This window comes from Poecilia latipinna, unplaced genomic scaffold, assembly GCF_001443285.1.
Source record: "Poecilia latipinna isolate Pla-1442-1.1 unplaced genomic scaffold, P_latipinna-1.0 Scaffold1773, whole genome shotgun sequence".
Classification (NCBI taxonomy): Eukaryota; Metazoa; Chordata; class Actinopteri; order Cyprinodontiformes; family Poeciliidae; genus Poecilia; species Poecilia latipinna.
The window spans coordinates 71,212-86,872 of NW_015114389.1; the positions used below are offsets into that span (position 1 = coordinate 71,212).

The 15,661-nt window shown below is 39.1% G+C and overlaps 2 protein-coding genes across 2 annotated transcripts; one reads left to right on the plus strand and one right to left on the minus strand.

The window, feature by feature from the left end:
• Positions 1-738: 738 nt before the first annotated feature.
• gpsm3 (G protein signaling modulator 3) lies at positions 739-4,618 on the minus strand. Its single transcript, XM_015061061.1, has 5 exons — positions 4,157-4,618; positions 3,332-3,769; positions 2,888-3,053; positions 2,436-2,683; positions 739-2,335 (listed from the first exon to the last, which is right to left on the minus strand). Exons 2-5 carry the CDS (start codon positions 3,749-3,751, stop codon positions 2,195-2,197), a joined length of 975 nt encoding a protein of 324 aa, XP_014916547.1. The 5' UTR covers positions 3,752-3,769; positions 4,157-4,618; the 3' UTR covers positions 739-2,194.
• Positions 4,619-6,197: 1,579 nt separating this feature from the next.
• On the plus strand, positions 6,198-15,063 carry pbx2 (pre-B-cell leukemia homeobox 2). Its single transcript, XM_015061060.1, has 8 exons — positions 6,198-6,528; positions 7,801-7,874; positions 10,436-10,680; positions 11,105-11,295; positions 11,850-11,985; positions 12,475-12,616; positions 12,735-12,823; positions 14,303-15,063. Exons 1-8 carry the CDS (start codon positions 6,287-6,289, stop codon positions 14,381-14,383), a joined length of 1,200 nt encoding a protein of 399 aa, XP_014916546.1. The 5' UTR covers positions 6,198-6,286; the 3' UTR covers positions 14,384-15,063.
• Positions 15,064-15,661: the final 598 nt, after the last annotated feature.

The following is a 15,661-nucleotide window of genomic DNA, read 5'->3' on the forward strand; positions in this document are numbered from 1 at the left end:
ACATCTTTGGCACCCTATTTAGATTAATAAACTATACTAAAATTTAATTATTTTTCACTAAGCCTAATATTTGTAACAGGTAGTAAGAAACATGGTATTTGTCGTTTATTTCTTTATCATTACAGGAGCAAACTAGAAAATTCAGGAAGTTGGTTAGAAAAATACACCTAAAAGTGCTCCACTTAGCTTGTTAAATATTAACATCCTTATCTTTGCCTTATTTGTTCCTTAAGAGGAACACCATAAGTCATGTTGTTCCACCAGGAATGGTTAAATTCATGTGCAGCTGGATGTTTTTGAATAGATATCAGGAAATGTTCCCATCACAAGGGAATTACTGTTAATAATAAACTTAGCAGTCAATTTTTTTTCATAGTTTCAACAAAATGCCTTAAAGGGGAATTTCCCAACACATGGATACGATAGTCCATTTCTGACTCCAATTTATGACTAGAAACTCATAATTTTACATTTTTTCCCAGTTTTGACTTTCTGTCTCAAGAGTACAACACGTGCTAAATACTAATCATCTAATATGTTTTTACTATAATAACCAACAATGGAATCATCACGCCACTAAACACCTCTCTATAATGAAGTGTTATTCTCTGTTTTGCTCAAATTTCAGGCATCACTGCTACTGAAGAAACTATCCTCTGCTGAAATCCAGTAATGGAGTTAGTCCTTTCTTCCTTCTGATGGTAATTTTGAGAAATAAATTTCACAAATCAACTAATCTAATGGCTCAGATGCACATTTGGTTTATTCTGGAAGAGAACTTTCATATATCACTTAAGCACTGCATAACTTTTGGATCTCCTCATCAATCTTACCTTGTTGGTAAAAAAAACAATACATATCAAAATACTTTCTCCTCAACTTCCAAAAAAGCTAGTCTATTCTGATCACATTTGCAAGAGGAAAAAAAAAAACTCCAAAAATGGTAAACATTTTAGTAGCAATGTATAATACAACTCTTTCATTTCCGGGACTTGCTGGAGGTTACAAGTCACTGTCCTCAGAATCGAAAGGTTACTTTTGAGGGCAACACTTATACTATCAGGAGTTTTGTATCTTTGTACTTTCTCCAATTAGATGGCACATCCTCAAACTGGCTTACTGGATAATTTGGGGTAAATATATACATTTCTGTACCACAAACTCAGAGGTGTCATTCCAGAACATAAAGGGTACTTTAGTAGTAAGTTATATTGTGGGGAAACGCTTCTGAAGCTTTCACTGGAATTTAAAGATAGCTTTCATGAAGCATACAGATTACTTTGTTGAACTAACTGGGTACCTTCAGAGATCAAGCTGTGTTATGAGGCATCCTTCAACCTGGTACTTTCCAGAACATTGTAGTTAGTTTCCAGAACTTAGAGGTTACTTTCAGGAAGTAGAAGTTACTTTCTCTAGAACCTTTAAATTGTAGTAAGCGACTTACTACAATTTAAAGTTATGCTCTGCAACTGAAAAGGTACTTCCTTGAACTATTACAGGGAGATATGTAACCTAATGCTTTCATGAACTTACTTCACAAAACTCACATTACTTTTCAAAACACTAAGATTAATTTCAAGGAGTATGCTACGTTATGAGTCTTGCAACTTGGTACTTTGATGAACTTAGAAGGTACATTGTTGGATCTTGGAGGTTACTTTCCAAGTTTTATAAGTTCTTTTACAAAATTTAAATGGTATATTCACAAAAATTCACAGAAAGGAAATGTACAGATTTCTGAAAGTAAAATATATATCACAGAAAATATGAGTAAATTCCAGAGAATAACCATAACTTCCAGAAACTAACCTCTAAGATCCAACAAATAACCTATAAGGTTTGGAAAGTAATGTCTACACTCTAAAAACTAATTGTATTCTGAAAAAATATCCCTTAGGTTTCAAGAAGTAACCTCCAAGTTTTAGAAAGTAGCCCTTAATGTCCCTCAGAGTACAGGCTGAATTATGTATTGCTGCCCTTTTCTTTATTGGAAACAATTCCTAATGTTACATTAAAAGCTTTGTGGCTCAAACATTAGCGTTTTTGCTACAATCTTGACAACTTTAACACTGACTAACATTCAGGAGGAGTTATGGTTGTGAAAACCCTGCTCATACAGGAAATCAAAGCAAAAAAGAGAGAGGCTAAAACACTCATTGACTCTCACAGCTGACCACAGTTTCTATTTTGTGTCTCAGGTTTTCAGCAAGCGTGGCAGTTCAGTCCTCTGCTCATCCATTCGCCCACCCTGCACTTTCAGGAGGAGAGAGAAGAAGTCTTCATCGTCCATGGGACCGGGGGCCCTGCTGCGCTGGTCCTCCAGCCGGCCCTGAGCCTGAGGGTTACAGCAAAGGGAGGAATCAGAATCGACAAGTGGATACACCAACTATTTCTTTTTAAAAATTACAGCACTCATTATAGCAAATCCTCCTTACTTGTGTTGTCAGAATCATATCATACAGATCATCTTTAGGGGCAGGAACATCTTTGGGGACAGGAACCGGTTCAGGTTTTTTCACTAAAGTCAGCTGCTTTAAGCTGCCTCGAAAGCTTCTACATTTTGGTTTTGGGGCCAGAGAGCCTCCCAGCTGTGCTCTCTGGTCGTCCAGCCGGCGAGCTTGTGCAGTGGCAACCAAATCAAAAAACTCCTCTTTCTGCAGTGAAGTCATGGAGGAAAAGACAACTGGAAAGAAAAAAAAAAAGTAATTCAGTGGAGTTTTAACTATCAAAAATGGAGAAACATAAAAGTACTGAAACCCTGCTCATAGGTTTCATAGTTGTTTTTGTTCTTCTCCATCAAAATGAGTCAGAGTCATGTCATGGAAACAGCTGAAACAGCTGCATGAGTTTCATCAGTTTCAGTGGAACCTCATGAGCGCGCTCCCACCTCTGTTAGCTGGTTTCCTGGTATTGGGCTCCGAGTGGCACCTCCTCCTCCTGATCCCGCCCTCCAACCTGAAGGAGCATCGCTGGTCGTTGAGCCGCCTGCCCTCCTGCAGGGTGCAGAGCAGCTCAAACAGCGAGTCTGGGAAGTCAGGGGTTAACCGGTGAGCCTGAGAGGAGGCGGGTAGGTGGAGAGAGACAGAGGTTTCTGACTGAGTGGCACACAATGTTTGTTGGCACAGCAAAGGAATCCACTCCACTCCTACGTAATCCCACATGATGTGTAACAAAATAAATCTTACAAATTTCCACAAGTGTGTGTGTGTGTAGGTGTGTGTGTGTGTGTGTGTGTTTTCCTCGGACTGAATGTTGTTTAAGTCAATAACATAATAAGTGTTATGATTACCTTCTGAACATCTAATTGATTCAGAGGTTTTAGTTTACCCACCTTTTTTGCATCTTCATCTTGGTTTTTGTCCCCTTCATTTTGCTGCTCAGAGGAATTTTCCTCCACTGTTTCACCAGCTTGTGTCTGCTCTTCACTTTCATTTTTGTCTAAGTTTAGTCCATCATCTCTCTTCTCACTATCCTCCAGCTTATCAACCTTTGAATGCTCCTCCTCCTCCGTGTTGCTCTGCTGCTTTTCCAACTTTAGCTCCTCTGAATGCGTTTCACTACTCGGTGCAGCTTCATTATTCTCGCCCTCCCCCGGGTGTTCCTCTTTCTTTTCGAGAGCAGAGTCTTCACCACAGCTTCGCAAGATGGCATCTGAGCTGCTTGCTGCCTCTCCTGTGGTTGTGTCTCCGTCCTCGGTGATGATGAGAGGTTCCAGCATCTCCTCCACAGAAAATTCAATGTTGCTCTCCATTATTGTGTCTGTCAAACTCTGAGCGGAAGAAACACAAAGCAGATTCTTTGATATAGACGCAAAGCAGACAGAAAACGGTTCCTCTTCTGATGGTTAGGCGGCAGACAGGACATGTACGTTGTTAACAGACAGGTGTTTACTGGCTTGAAAACTGTTTTTGAAGATTTTTTTTGTCCCTCCTTAAGAAACCAGTTTAGCAAGTTCTCACCTCTTTAAACAGCACTATAAAATCTACACTTCTGTTGTTGTTGTTTTTTTAACAACTAACATGTATAATGTGGTTAAAAGATTCATATGGACTAGTTAGACTTTAGTAATGAAGATAGTTTATTTTTAAGACTTTAATCCTGTGAGATTCCCCCATAAACATTACTTTTACTCCAAGTTAAGTAAACCGGGTCTTACCTTTGTCGTTTGGACTTTATCTCCTCACAACATCATCTGTTGAACTGACCACAGATGGGGTACAGCATTTTTCGCCTCGTCCTTCGTCTGGTCAATATCTCTATGTAGACAAGAAGGGGTAAAAAAGTCTGCTGTGAAGTATTTCACATACCAGCGCCACAAGCTCTCCCTCTCTCTGTCTGTATTGCAGTCTTCTGTCTCTCCGCTCTATTCTTCCTGTTCCTCTCGCCTCAGCCCACCCCTATTTACATGCCCCACATTTGCCTCATCTGATTGTCATGAACTACGTCTCTAAAACAAACTAAATAGCTCCTGTCATGTACTTGCTTCGGTCCAGGTGTACTCTGAAACACAGGAGTCTGCAACCTGATCTTAAACTAGGAGCATGCTGAGCCGCTGCAGGCAGCTGCTGCTTAAGCTGCTACGCATTTGAATGTGTCAGGCCCCATTGCAACTTGTTGAAACACGTACAGCTCTTCTGCGCTTCACTGTTGTGGTTTTGGCTCACATCCTGTTGACTTGAAGCTAAAACGAGAAGTAGAGAAACGAGCCGTATTAAGTCAGATTGTTGTTTCACAAAAGACAAATTAGGCTTCATCTGTTCGTAGTCAGATTTCAATCTTTAACAAGAAAGCAAGCAGTTTCCAGATTATTGAGTCAAATTTTATTTGATCCTGTCCTTTTTTTTTTTACTTGATTAAGCATTATTGTGCTCAGTCATACACACACAAACACTTATCCTCTATGAAACTTGTTGCTGTGGTCTCAGCAGAATTTCTTCACCAGATAAAAAAATGCTGTTGTCATATTTGTCACATGCTGTTTTGCACTTGTACGGAGCTCCACAAGTGCCAGAATGAAAAGTAAAAAATGGAGGTCAATGACCTCAGTAATTGTTTAGAGCAAAGTATCCCAAATTGAAATGATCTGGATCCAATGTGATTATATACATTTACATATTTAGTCATCCTCTTACTTGTGAACTTACAATAATACATTTTAAATATCCAGCTTTTCTGGATGTTAGTGTTCACTGAAATACAGCAGCATCAGGAGTCTAATTAAGGATGGAGCCTTCTATGGATCACTTTTAATGTTTGTTCAGCAATGGCATCTGACTGTGTCGTCACAAAATCATAAGACAAAGGAAGCTAAGAAAAAGAAACATAAACAATAGAAAATACCTACTCTGGAGCATTGGCAGCAACTTCTTTAAAGAAGTCTGTTTGCCATAGTCAGAACCAGGAGTTGTGTGATTGTATGTGGGGAATTTTTCTGTCTTAAGTAGAGAGCACATTTTCAGTCTGAAAGCAGGACTTCATGGCTTTGTTGTCAAAACTTCTAATGCTTGTACTCAAAACTTCTGCGCTCGTTCAAATATGTACTATGTTCTCTCAAACTTTTCTCCTCACGCTCAAAGCCTCTCTGCTCGTTTCCAAATTCTTTCCTGCCCTCCCTCAAAACAAAAAGTAAAAAGTACCAAGAGTTGGGTCGGTACTCAACTTTTCTCCGGTCCAGTACGCAGCTGGTTCAAATCTTACTTAAGGAACGGGGATTTCTTTGTTTCAATGTTACCAGGTGGATGAGCCATTACTTTCTCCAGTTGAACAGAAAGAAAACCAAAGTTATTATCTGTGGACCTACAGAGGAATGATCTAGAGTCAATGCACAGCTTCAGTTACTACAGCTGGAAACCAGCAAGTAAGCCATAAATTTGGGTGTAGTGATGGACTCTGACCTGAACCTTCAGAGCCACAGTAATAGTCAGCCTTCTATTACTTAAAGAATATTTCCAGGATTAAAGGACTAATGTCTCAGCAAGATCTAGAAAAACTCATGCATGCATTTATCTTTAGTCACATTGACTACTGCAACAATTTCATGCATATGGAATTCTGATGCAAAGAGCTTGTTTATGATAATAATATGTATTTCCAAAAATCTAAATATTTTGTCTACATTTATTTTTTCTATGTGCACTCTCTGGGCTCCACACATTTGCCTGTTTTGCACTTCTGGCTGTCAGTCGCTAGGGGACCCTGCTCTGTGAGATGCCTCGGTTCGGGTAGTGCTGTGTTGCCTGTGAGAACACAGTCGGGCAGCAGTCGTCGCCACTGTGCGTCGCCAAAGATGTTGCAACAGCAGCCTCTGACTGGCAATGGGCCATCCAACGGCCGGGGACTCGGCGTGAGCGGCCACCCCGGGATGCATGCGCTCAACTCGGTTCATCAACCCTCCCAGCACCGGTCGGACGGAGGCGAGTCGGGCCTCGAGGGCACAGAAAACGGACATGAAACCCGCAGAGATATTGGTGACATACTGCAGCAAATAATGACCATCACCGACCAAAGTTTGGACGAGGCACAAGCAAAGTTAGTGACAGCTTTGATTGTTTAATTTGGAAAGTTACCGACACCGTGGCTGCGTTTTGTTTTGGCTCTGTGACGCTTTGGGAAACTTTCCTGAACTTCACTCTATTGTTTAGATTGATTAGCCAGCAGCTAAACAATTAGCCTTCTCATAAAAATAAAACTGTTTTTCTATTATATGCTCGCTCTCATATGATGTCGGAGTAAAATGAGACTTTTTGTTATTTGATGTTAGTTTTAAAACACATTTCCTTCAAGCAGAGATTGTTGATCGCAGCCATTGTTAGCCTTCTCGAGACTGAAGTTGGCTTCCGTTTCGGTGTTTCTTTAAGGGGCTTTAGAACGATTCTGTTTCAAAATTGATTTTTCCACTATAAATGAAGATCCCTTAAAAGTCTTGTGTATCTTGTGAAATATTTCTTGAACTTATTCAATTGCAAAATAGTTGCTTAAATGTTATTCTTGGCATTTAGACCAGATTACTTTCAAGTCCATTTAAAAAACATATTACTTAAACTGGTCTAACCTAATCAAAACAAAGTTAATGACGTATAAAAAAAATAAAATAAAACAAAACAAAAAAATAACAAAAAAAAAAAAACAAAACGGGGGTTTCATAAATGAGTAATTGATTTATAATTTTTGTTTTTACTTGAAAAGCACTTGTTTCAGTGATCTTTAGCTGTATTTGAAAGACTTTAATTAGTGCAGACTGAATCAGTCAAGTTTGAACTTGTTTAGTTACCGTACATTTTAAGTTGTATTATGTGTTAAGGTGGTAGATTTTTTTTATTAATAAAATGGTGTTTGGGATAACCTGTGGTTAGTTCAGAGAAAAAAAATTACTTCAATTCTGATGGTTTAAGATGGATCGGATGAACTGTATTCAAGATAAAGGCATTAACTGTTGTGCCGAATCATAATCCAACTTCGGCGTTTAGCCTGCGCTAATCGAGGCTAACTTGCTAAAGCTAAGAGCAGCAGCTTACACCTTTAGCGTAAAGAAAATGCATTCTTTATAAGAATGCGTTACATTTTACTACATCACATCAAAACGGGAGTGACATATTGACTACAATGTTCAGTGAGGTCACATTTATATATTTTCTTGTCTGTTTCAGATATCTTAAAGTTATCTTAAAGCTAACGGTTGCTAACTTGCTAAACGTCGCTGTAGAACTTTAATTTATTTTTCCCTAGGTTTTCATGCTGTCAGCATTTTTTATTGCTCTCTGTACTTCCAATAAGTCATGATGTTTCCTTCGTGCCCCACAGGAAACACGCACTAAACTGTCACCGAATGAAGCCCGCATTGTTCAGCGTTCTTTGCGAGATCAAGGAAAAAACGGGTAGGTTATTTACACACACAGGGTTAATAAATGCTGTCTGTCACCAAGACCATGGTGTTGATCTGTGGTGCTGTGCAACTGGAGCCATCAGCAGCCCGAGTTGATATGGTGTCATCACAAACCAATAATATGATCAAAACACAATGCTTGTGTGAGGATAAAGACAAAAGTTGCTCTTATTTATTTAGATCAGTGTCAGTAGTTGCAATAAACGCTCTCCATCTAGCTGTTGTTTTGGTCACATTGTTTAACTTATACTCTTGACCATAGCACTGAAACAAATAAACTCCGTAGTTAGTAATAGATTGATGGTCTGAAGCAAACATAGATATTGTGTCAGTTAGCATATTGATTATTGTGCAGCTTTTCCACCTCAGGGTTTACCACCTTATTTACATTTGTTAATTTTCACATTTGCTCAAATGATCAGATCTTTAATTTCGCCATGTTGCCCAATAAAGCTGCTCTCTTTCCTACAGTTGTCAGAAAGCAGCATAGTTCTGAAAATATGTCCAATTCAAAAAGAATATTTGTTCTCTTTTAATAAAATGATGTTAGAAATTAAGTTACCAAGCTGCTGTTTGTGTAATGCATAATTGTAGGAGCAACTGTTAGATGTGACCTGTATTAAGGTGCAGGTTCATTCCTAAATAATAGAAACAGAGCACTGAAACAAATCACCATAATTTATTGGCTTTGACTTCACTTTATTTATGTTTAGATTTGTGAGTAAACACCTGTACCACACCTGCTTTCACTTAAAACAGTCACTCAGTGCTCATCTTTAAGGAAAAGTTTTGCAGATGTATATATGGTTTTTTTTTGCTCCACTATTAATGGATTAGTGGTGGTCAAATTATGAAAAAAAAAAAAAAAAATCAACTCCATTAAATCTAAAGGTTGACGCAACTCTCAGAAATGCTTATTTGAAAATGCAAAGTCATAATATTAGGATGCACCGTTTCAGTCAGTTGACTCGTTAGAAATATCTGAGAATTGTAGCCCTTATCAGACCAACATAAGTAGCAATAAACTTTCGTGGGAGAGTTTTCTTTTTTTTTTTTGTATAAACCCATTTTCAAGCAGGCAATTATGGCTAGACTGCAGCTGTTTGTACAAAGAGAACAAACTCCAGAGGTTTAACCAACATAAAATATAATATTATGATATTAATGTTACATATTGCAATGATATTGATTAAACATAACCTACGTTGTGCCCGGCATTTTCCTGGAGCTGTCTTTATCTTGATCATTTAAATCTACATCAGTTGTTGAAATAAAGTCTGTCCTGGTGCTGAAATATGTTATTAGTGGACAGGATTTTAATGGATGGCATCTGAAATGTTATTGCTTACCAAATAGTGCGTCCAAACAGTCTTTTGTGATTGTGATGTTGCAAACATTGATGGTTATGAGATCTCTAAACAGGATGGTGTTTTATCTTTGAGTTGCGGTTTGTTGCTTTCTGAGCGAACTGATCGTGTGAAGTATAAAAGCGGATTCAGATGAAGATATGAACAGAATGGAAAAGTTTGACTCATGTTTTTTAGTTCCTTCCTTCCTAGTCTGAATAAGTATGGGGGAGAAACAGGGGATTAATAAACAGCTGTGTTTCTAGGCAGTATTTCTATTCCTGTAGTATAATATTAATTCTGAATATAAATAAATCGATTAATATAAAATTTAATTCAAAGAAGTAGTGAAGTTAACCAGCCTTAAAATGTTTCTTTTGTTTAAATTGCTGTGAAATTGACCATAGTTTATAAAATAAACACCAAGTTGCATAATATATGACTTGAGTCATGTAAGTAAAACTATACTCTACTAAAATAAGCAGCGGTATTTGAAGTTTTGTTCCCTGTTTTAGAACATTTAATTTACAATCTTTTTATATATATTTAGTCTGCTTGATATTAAATGTTTGTTTTTAGATATTAAAAATTAATAAAGCAGCCTGGAAAGAGTGTGGCGATGGCTGGGAATTCATTGGAATCCAACAAACTTCAAGCAAAGGTGCATAAATTATTTAGCCACGTTTTTATCCTAAATATTCAGTTTAGCTTCTGCATATTGAGTTACATATTTAACAAATGCAAACAATATATTTCTCATGACTGTTTCAGTTTCTGGAGCCCAAATCAAATCACTCCTCTTGCAGTTTATTGCAGAGACCTTGTTAGATGAAAACCTTCATCTTGCATGTTGGACCCCATCCCAACCAAATTATTCACACAAGAGTTCCCTTAGATTACCGCCCCAAATTTAGGCATAATTAAGCTAAATGGAGACATATCACAGACTTTAAAGTCTCTTAGCCTTTCCTTAAGAAACCTTTTCTTGATTCAGATGACTTGTATCTGTTTCCAGGAGAAAATAGTTGCTAATCAAGTGGAGTTTAGATCTGATTGGTCCAACAGATTCCAGTCTGTTCATGTTCCAGGGCTTCTGGTGGAGTACCACAAGGTTCTGTGCTTGGACACATTTTTTTTTAACTAAGAGTGTGCCATGAAATGTTTGATTTTAGTGGGAGTTAAAACACAAACATGTTCTAACCGGTAGGCCTGTCTATGAGGAACACCCAGGAGGAGGAGCCTCAGGATCCTCAGCTGGTGCGTTTAGACAACATGCTGCTGGCGGAGGGCGTCGCCGGGCCGGAGAAAGGAGGCGGGGCCGCCGCCGCCGTGTCTGCCGCCACCAGCTCCGGAGGGATGTCGCCCGACAGCTCGCTCGAGCACTCCGACTACAAAAGCAAGTTGAGCCAGATTCGCAGTATCTACCACACTGAGCTGGAGAAGTATGAGCAGGTACCGTGTCGCTGACATTGCCTGTACACGCTTGCCTGTTCTGACGCTGCCCTCCAGGAGTGTAAATCCTTTGGCATGTTAGGCCACGCATTCGCAGAAAATACCTCTTTAGAGTGGGTGGATGTGGGGGGGAGTTGTTTTTATTCTTGTAATTATGAGTTCCACAGCTGAGTGGAATCCATTTGACACAACATTTAGGAATGCTAACCTTCTAAAATAGATTTTTCCACAGCTGTTTAATATACTATTTTAGTCTTTTGCATATGTCAAGTTATTTAATTAAGCTTTCCTCAGAACTCCTTGTTGTCTTAAAAAGCTTTTCAGGGTTTCCTTTCCCTCAAAATCAATACAGATACATTGTTGAGAACTCCAGTATAGATTTAATCCCTTCCTTTTGTTTCTCTCATTTGCCAACTTTACTCAGGCATGCACTGAATTCACCACTCACGTCATGAACCTGCTGAGGGAGCAGTCGCGCACGCGGCCCGTGACTCCGCGGGAGATCGAGCGCATGGTGGCCATCATCCACCGCAAGTTCAGCTCCATCCAGACCCAGCTCAAGCAGAGCACGTGTGAGGCCGTCATGATTCTGAGGTCCCGCTTCCTGGACGCCAGGTGAGCGGTTTGTGGCCATTTTTCTTTTGGTGTCCATCGTACAACGCTCCTGATTCTCCATCTTTTCTTTATATTTAATGTTCAAGCAGCCAGATATTGCTGTGATCTTTCACAGTGGTCTCACCTCACTGCACACCTGCTTGCTAACTTGGCTCTGACTGCTTCTCATTGTGGCTTAGATAATACAACATCTAGATACTAGAATATTTTCCAAGTCTAACTTAAAAGGGTTTTATGAAAGCTTTGCAAGTGACTATTTGATGTTTATAGCAGGAGTTGTAATAAATGTCATGTAAAGAGGTCTTTGAAATGTGCAGTCTGGAAAAATTTGAAATTTTAAGTCTTTTCCAGATTTGGAAGGATATACCATTTTGCTGTATCCATCCATCTGTCTTTTTCTGATATATTCCATGCATTTATTGTCAGCTTTTCTATAAAATATGTGTTTTTCACAGTCAAAGATGGCTTGAATAGTATTTGCCCTGTTAGATTTTTATTTTTTAATTTCTTCAGTTGTTATTCCCTTAGCGCTCACCATGTTTCTCTCTCCTCAGGCGTAAGAGGCGCAACTTCAGCAAACAGGCCACAGAGGTCCTCAACGAGTATTTCTACTCCCACCTGTCCAACCCTTACCCCAGCGAAGAAGCCAAAGAGGAACTTGCCAAACAGTGTGGAATCACCGTCTCTCAGGTCAGCAGCTGTCTGCACGGATCGAGACGAGCTGGCAGGATGTGACGGAAAATTAGATAAAATATATTTTAAAAAATTGGAGAGTAAATTTACACCAAAAATATCTGATATACTGAGATGATTTCACGTATTTACAAGAAAAATTTGGATATTCTCTAGTGTTGAAAAGTTGGATATTTACAAGAAGCAAATGAACATTTTTTATGATTAAAGGCTTAAATTTATGATGTTAAACAGAAAGTTTCTCTGACATTTTGTAGTCACAAATTTGTAACTTTTATATTTGTATTTAAAGTCAGACATTTGCAACAGAAGGAAAGTTGTTAAAGTCTTCATGTGTAAAATAAACCGGCAGAGCTATGTGACGTTCTGGCAGGAGTTGAATTACCAAATCTGTTATTCAACACTCATAGCTGAAACCACGTTTTGTATTTGCATTTGTAAGAAAACTATAATTTGGGTGTTATTTTTTCAATCATTTTTACCCAGGTCTCCAACTGGTTTGGCAACAAACGAATCCGCTACAAGAAAAACATCGGCAAGTTCCAAGAGGAGGCCAACCTGTACGCCATGAAGACGGCTTTAGGAGCCAGACAGGGAGACGATTCTCCGCACACTCCAAACTCCACAGGTACGAGACGACGAAGGCTCCTGCTGGAACCCTGGAGGCCCCTTAGCTTCCTACACAGAAAAAAATCAAACGTTTTAATGCTGTCGATGAAAACTAAATATTTTTTCTTCGTTTTCAGGGTCGGGGTCGTTCTCCCTCTCGGGCTCAGCGGACATGTTCCTCGGGGTTCCATCTGTGAACGGCGAGCAGTCCGCCTACCAGATGCAGGTGCTGCAGATCGTGTCTTTATTTTGTGATTTGCTAATCATTTAAAGATGAAAAGCAGTAAAGTTGCATGCAGACATCTCTCTCAAGGCGGAAGCTTCATGTTGTTACTCAGATCGATGTTGTTGTCCATCAGCCCGTCACAAGAGGGCGATAAAGATACATTTCTGAACAGGCATGCATATGTGAGCTGCTGCTTCATACATTTAGATGGAATGGGAGAGAAATATCATTTTCTGCTGAGTTTTGGGATCAGAATTAGACATGGAGGGCATAAGGAGCTGATCTGATGTTAATATTTGAAAATATTTTCAAGAATGACCTCAGATCTTGTCAAATGTGACACTTTGCAACTGTTTCCATCCCTATAGTTCTTCTAGAAACATAGTTGTTTCTGGGTTTTGTTTCAGGTAAAGTCATCTGGGTGGTAGTTTTGAGAAAGCAGATGAAAGCAGCCAGAGTTTGTTTTAAACTCACTAAACACCTCAAGTTTTAAAGCAGCTGTTTCAAACAAAACCAGCTGACTTTCTGATCACGCTTCCAGTAACTTGTGAAAGAGCCTTTATTGGATTGTAAGTGTAAACACTCATAAAATCATAACACTGTTGTTATCAGAACATTCCTGTCATTGGTTGAGAAATATTTAACTGTGTGGTAGGCAGCTGTGATAAATTCAAACCAAGAAGTCATGTGACATCTTGCTTACAGCCTGTTTTTAAAGTTTTAACGTCTCAGCCAGTTGGAGATTACTCTGCCATAAGAAAGTTATTGGAATATGATAAGGGGTATGAGTTTTGGCAGAAGTTGTGATTAAGTTTGTTATTAACACACTAATCTGTTTTACATCATTTTACTTGACAAGAAACTCGTAAACTTGTTGCTAAGCCGAACTGAGGGTTTGCTTAGCATTACTTTTCTTTTACTTCAAAGTGCCAGAAAACTGATATTTTCTTCTTGGCCACATTGATTTAAAAGCTTGTTCATACTTTCTTTATATACCTTCCTTCTAAATATTGTCAGATCTTTTCATTTTACAACATTATCTTTTGCTTAGTGCCACAAAATGAAGAAAAGAAAAGAAAATGGCAGATGTTGACATTATCCAAAGTCCTTCACACCAGACATGCATTAATGTGTAGAGGCCAGCTGGACCAATCAGGGTTTATTAAGTCACACAGCTCTGCCTGTTTATTTTTGCACATGAAGACTTTAACAGTTTGTAAATACAATGTTTTAAATGTCTGACCTGCAGAATGTTATTTTCTTTCTAAAATCAAACACTTAATAAAACTAATTGACCAGAGAGTAAAAAAAATGTTGCAGATTTCTTTTTTTTTTGTTGAAAGGTGGGAGCTTTGAACCCAACAAGAAATGGAGGAAAAAGAGATTATATGCAAATTCATATATTGATTTTCAGTATACTGCATTTTTGTTGCACGATGCGGTTTGTTGATGTTGATTTTGTCTCTTTGGACCCCTCAGGCTAACGGAAACTGGCAGGGTCGGGCCTCGCCCCCCTCCGGCACTTCGCCCCGCACCGACCACTCGGATAACTCCGACTGATGGCCCCGCCCCGCCCGCACAGAACGACAGAAAGATTGACGAGGGAAAAGACAGACAGAATGATATCACCCTTCCCACTTGGCTGCAGTTGTTTTTGTATAATGTTTGGTTATTTTAAATGTCCGTTGTTTTTTTGTTTTGTTTTGTTTGGAAAGCCGCCCAGCGTAGGTCATCATTATGTTTGTATGATTAGCTGAGTGCACAGACGGTAGAGTGAGTGTGTGTTGAGTGCATGCAGGTTTGGGTTTTATCATCGGGGCTCGTAGGGTTTGTTTTCCACTTGTTACTAAAATGTATTTGTGGTTGGAAAGATGTGAGAGGTGGGATCGCATTATCTTTTGTTTTTAGCACACTATATCATTTTTATTAATATTATTATTGCTTGTACTATTAGTTTAACAAGTGTTTTGGTTTTAACGGCTCAGAAAGGGAGTGCATTTAGTGAATGAGAGGGCAATAGAGAAAAATCCAAAGATTTGTGTGTTTGTTTCTCTGTTTCATGTTGTTTCGTTTCTCCTTTTCTCTTTTTTACTGGCCTGTCCCTGTAAATGAATGAGGCGTGTCTGAGTCCATATTATTGGTTTGACTGAGTAAAAACAGTGCTGTCTTTTTTCTGTACAGTGAAACACCTGTATTCTCTCTACCTCTTTTACAATAAAGACTCTCTGTATTCACAAGCAGCTGCTGAGCCACTCATCCTTTGTGCAGACCTTGTGGTCAGATCAGAGAAAGATACCTCAGAGGACATGAAGACACATTTTCACAAGAGCAAAAAGTCTTAGAACAACATAAATTTTGCTTTCAAGCAGTCACACCTTATGGCACATGTGTCAAACTCAAGGCCCACCCCAATAACTTTTAATAAATTAAGCGACTTCACTTAAATTTGCATCAATTCACCCGCTGGGGTCTGAACGCACTTCCTCCTGGTTCCCATCTGCAGAAAAATATCTGCACTAATTCATCAGTCAGTTGGATCTGTCTGATCCAAACAGATCAACTGAACTCTGTGAGTGCTTTACCCTGTGCGGTCCGGTGTGCGCTTTTACCAGGATTATTTTATTTATTTATTTATTTAGCGTGGTTTCGCTTCTCTAAAACGGACAGATGTTATGTCTGCAGCTCCTCCAGACTGCTGCTCTCCTGGGTAACGTGAACCAAGAAGGCTCCATTTGTTAAATCTGCTGGATGAGTTTTTCCTAGCGGTTTCTAATTCTTCACAGCGGCGGAGCCGCGTCCGCAGTGGTTGAGCAGCGGACTGCGCATGTTACAGTCTAA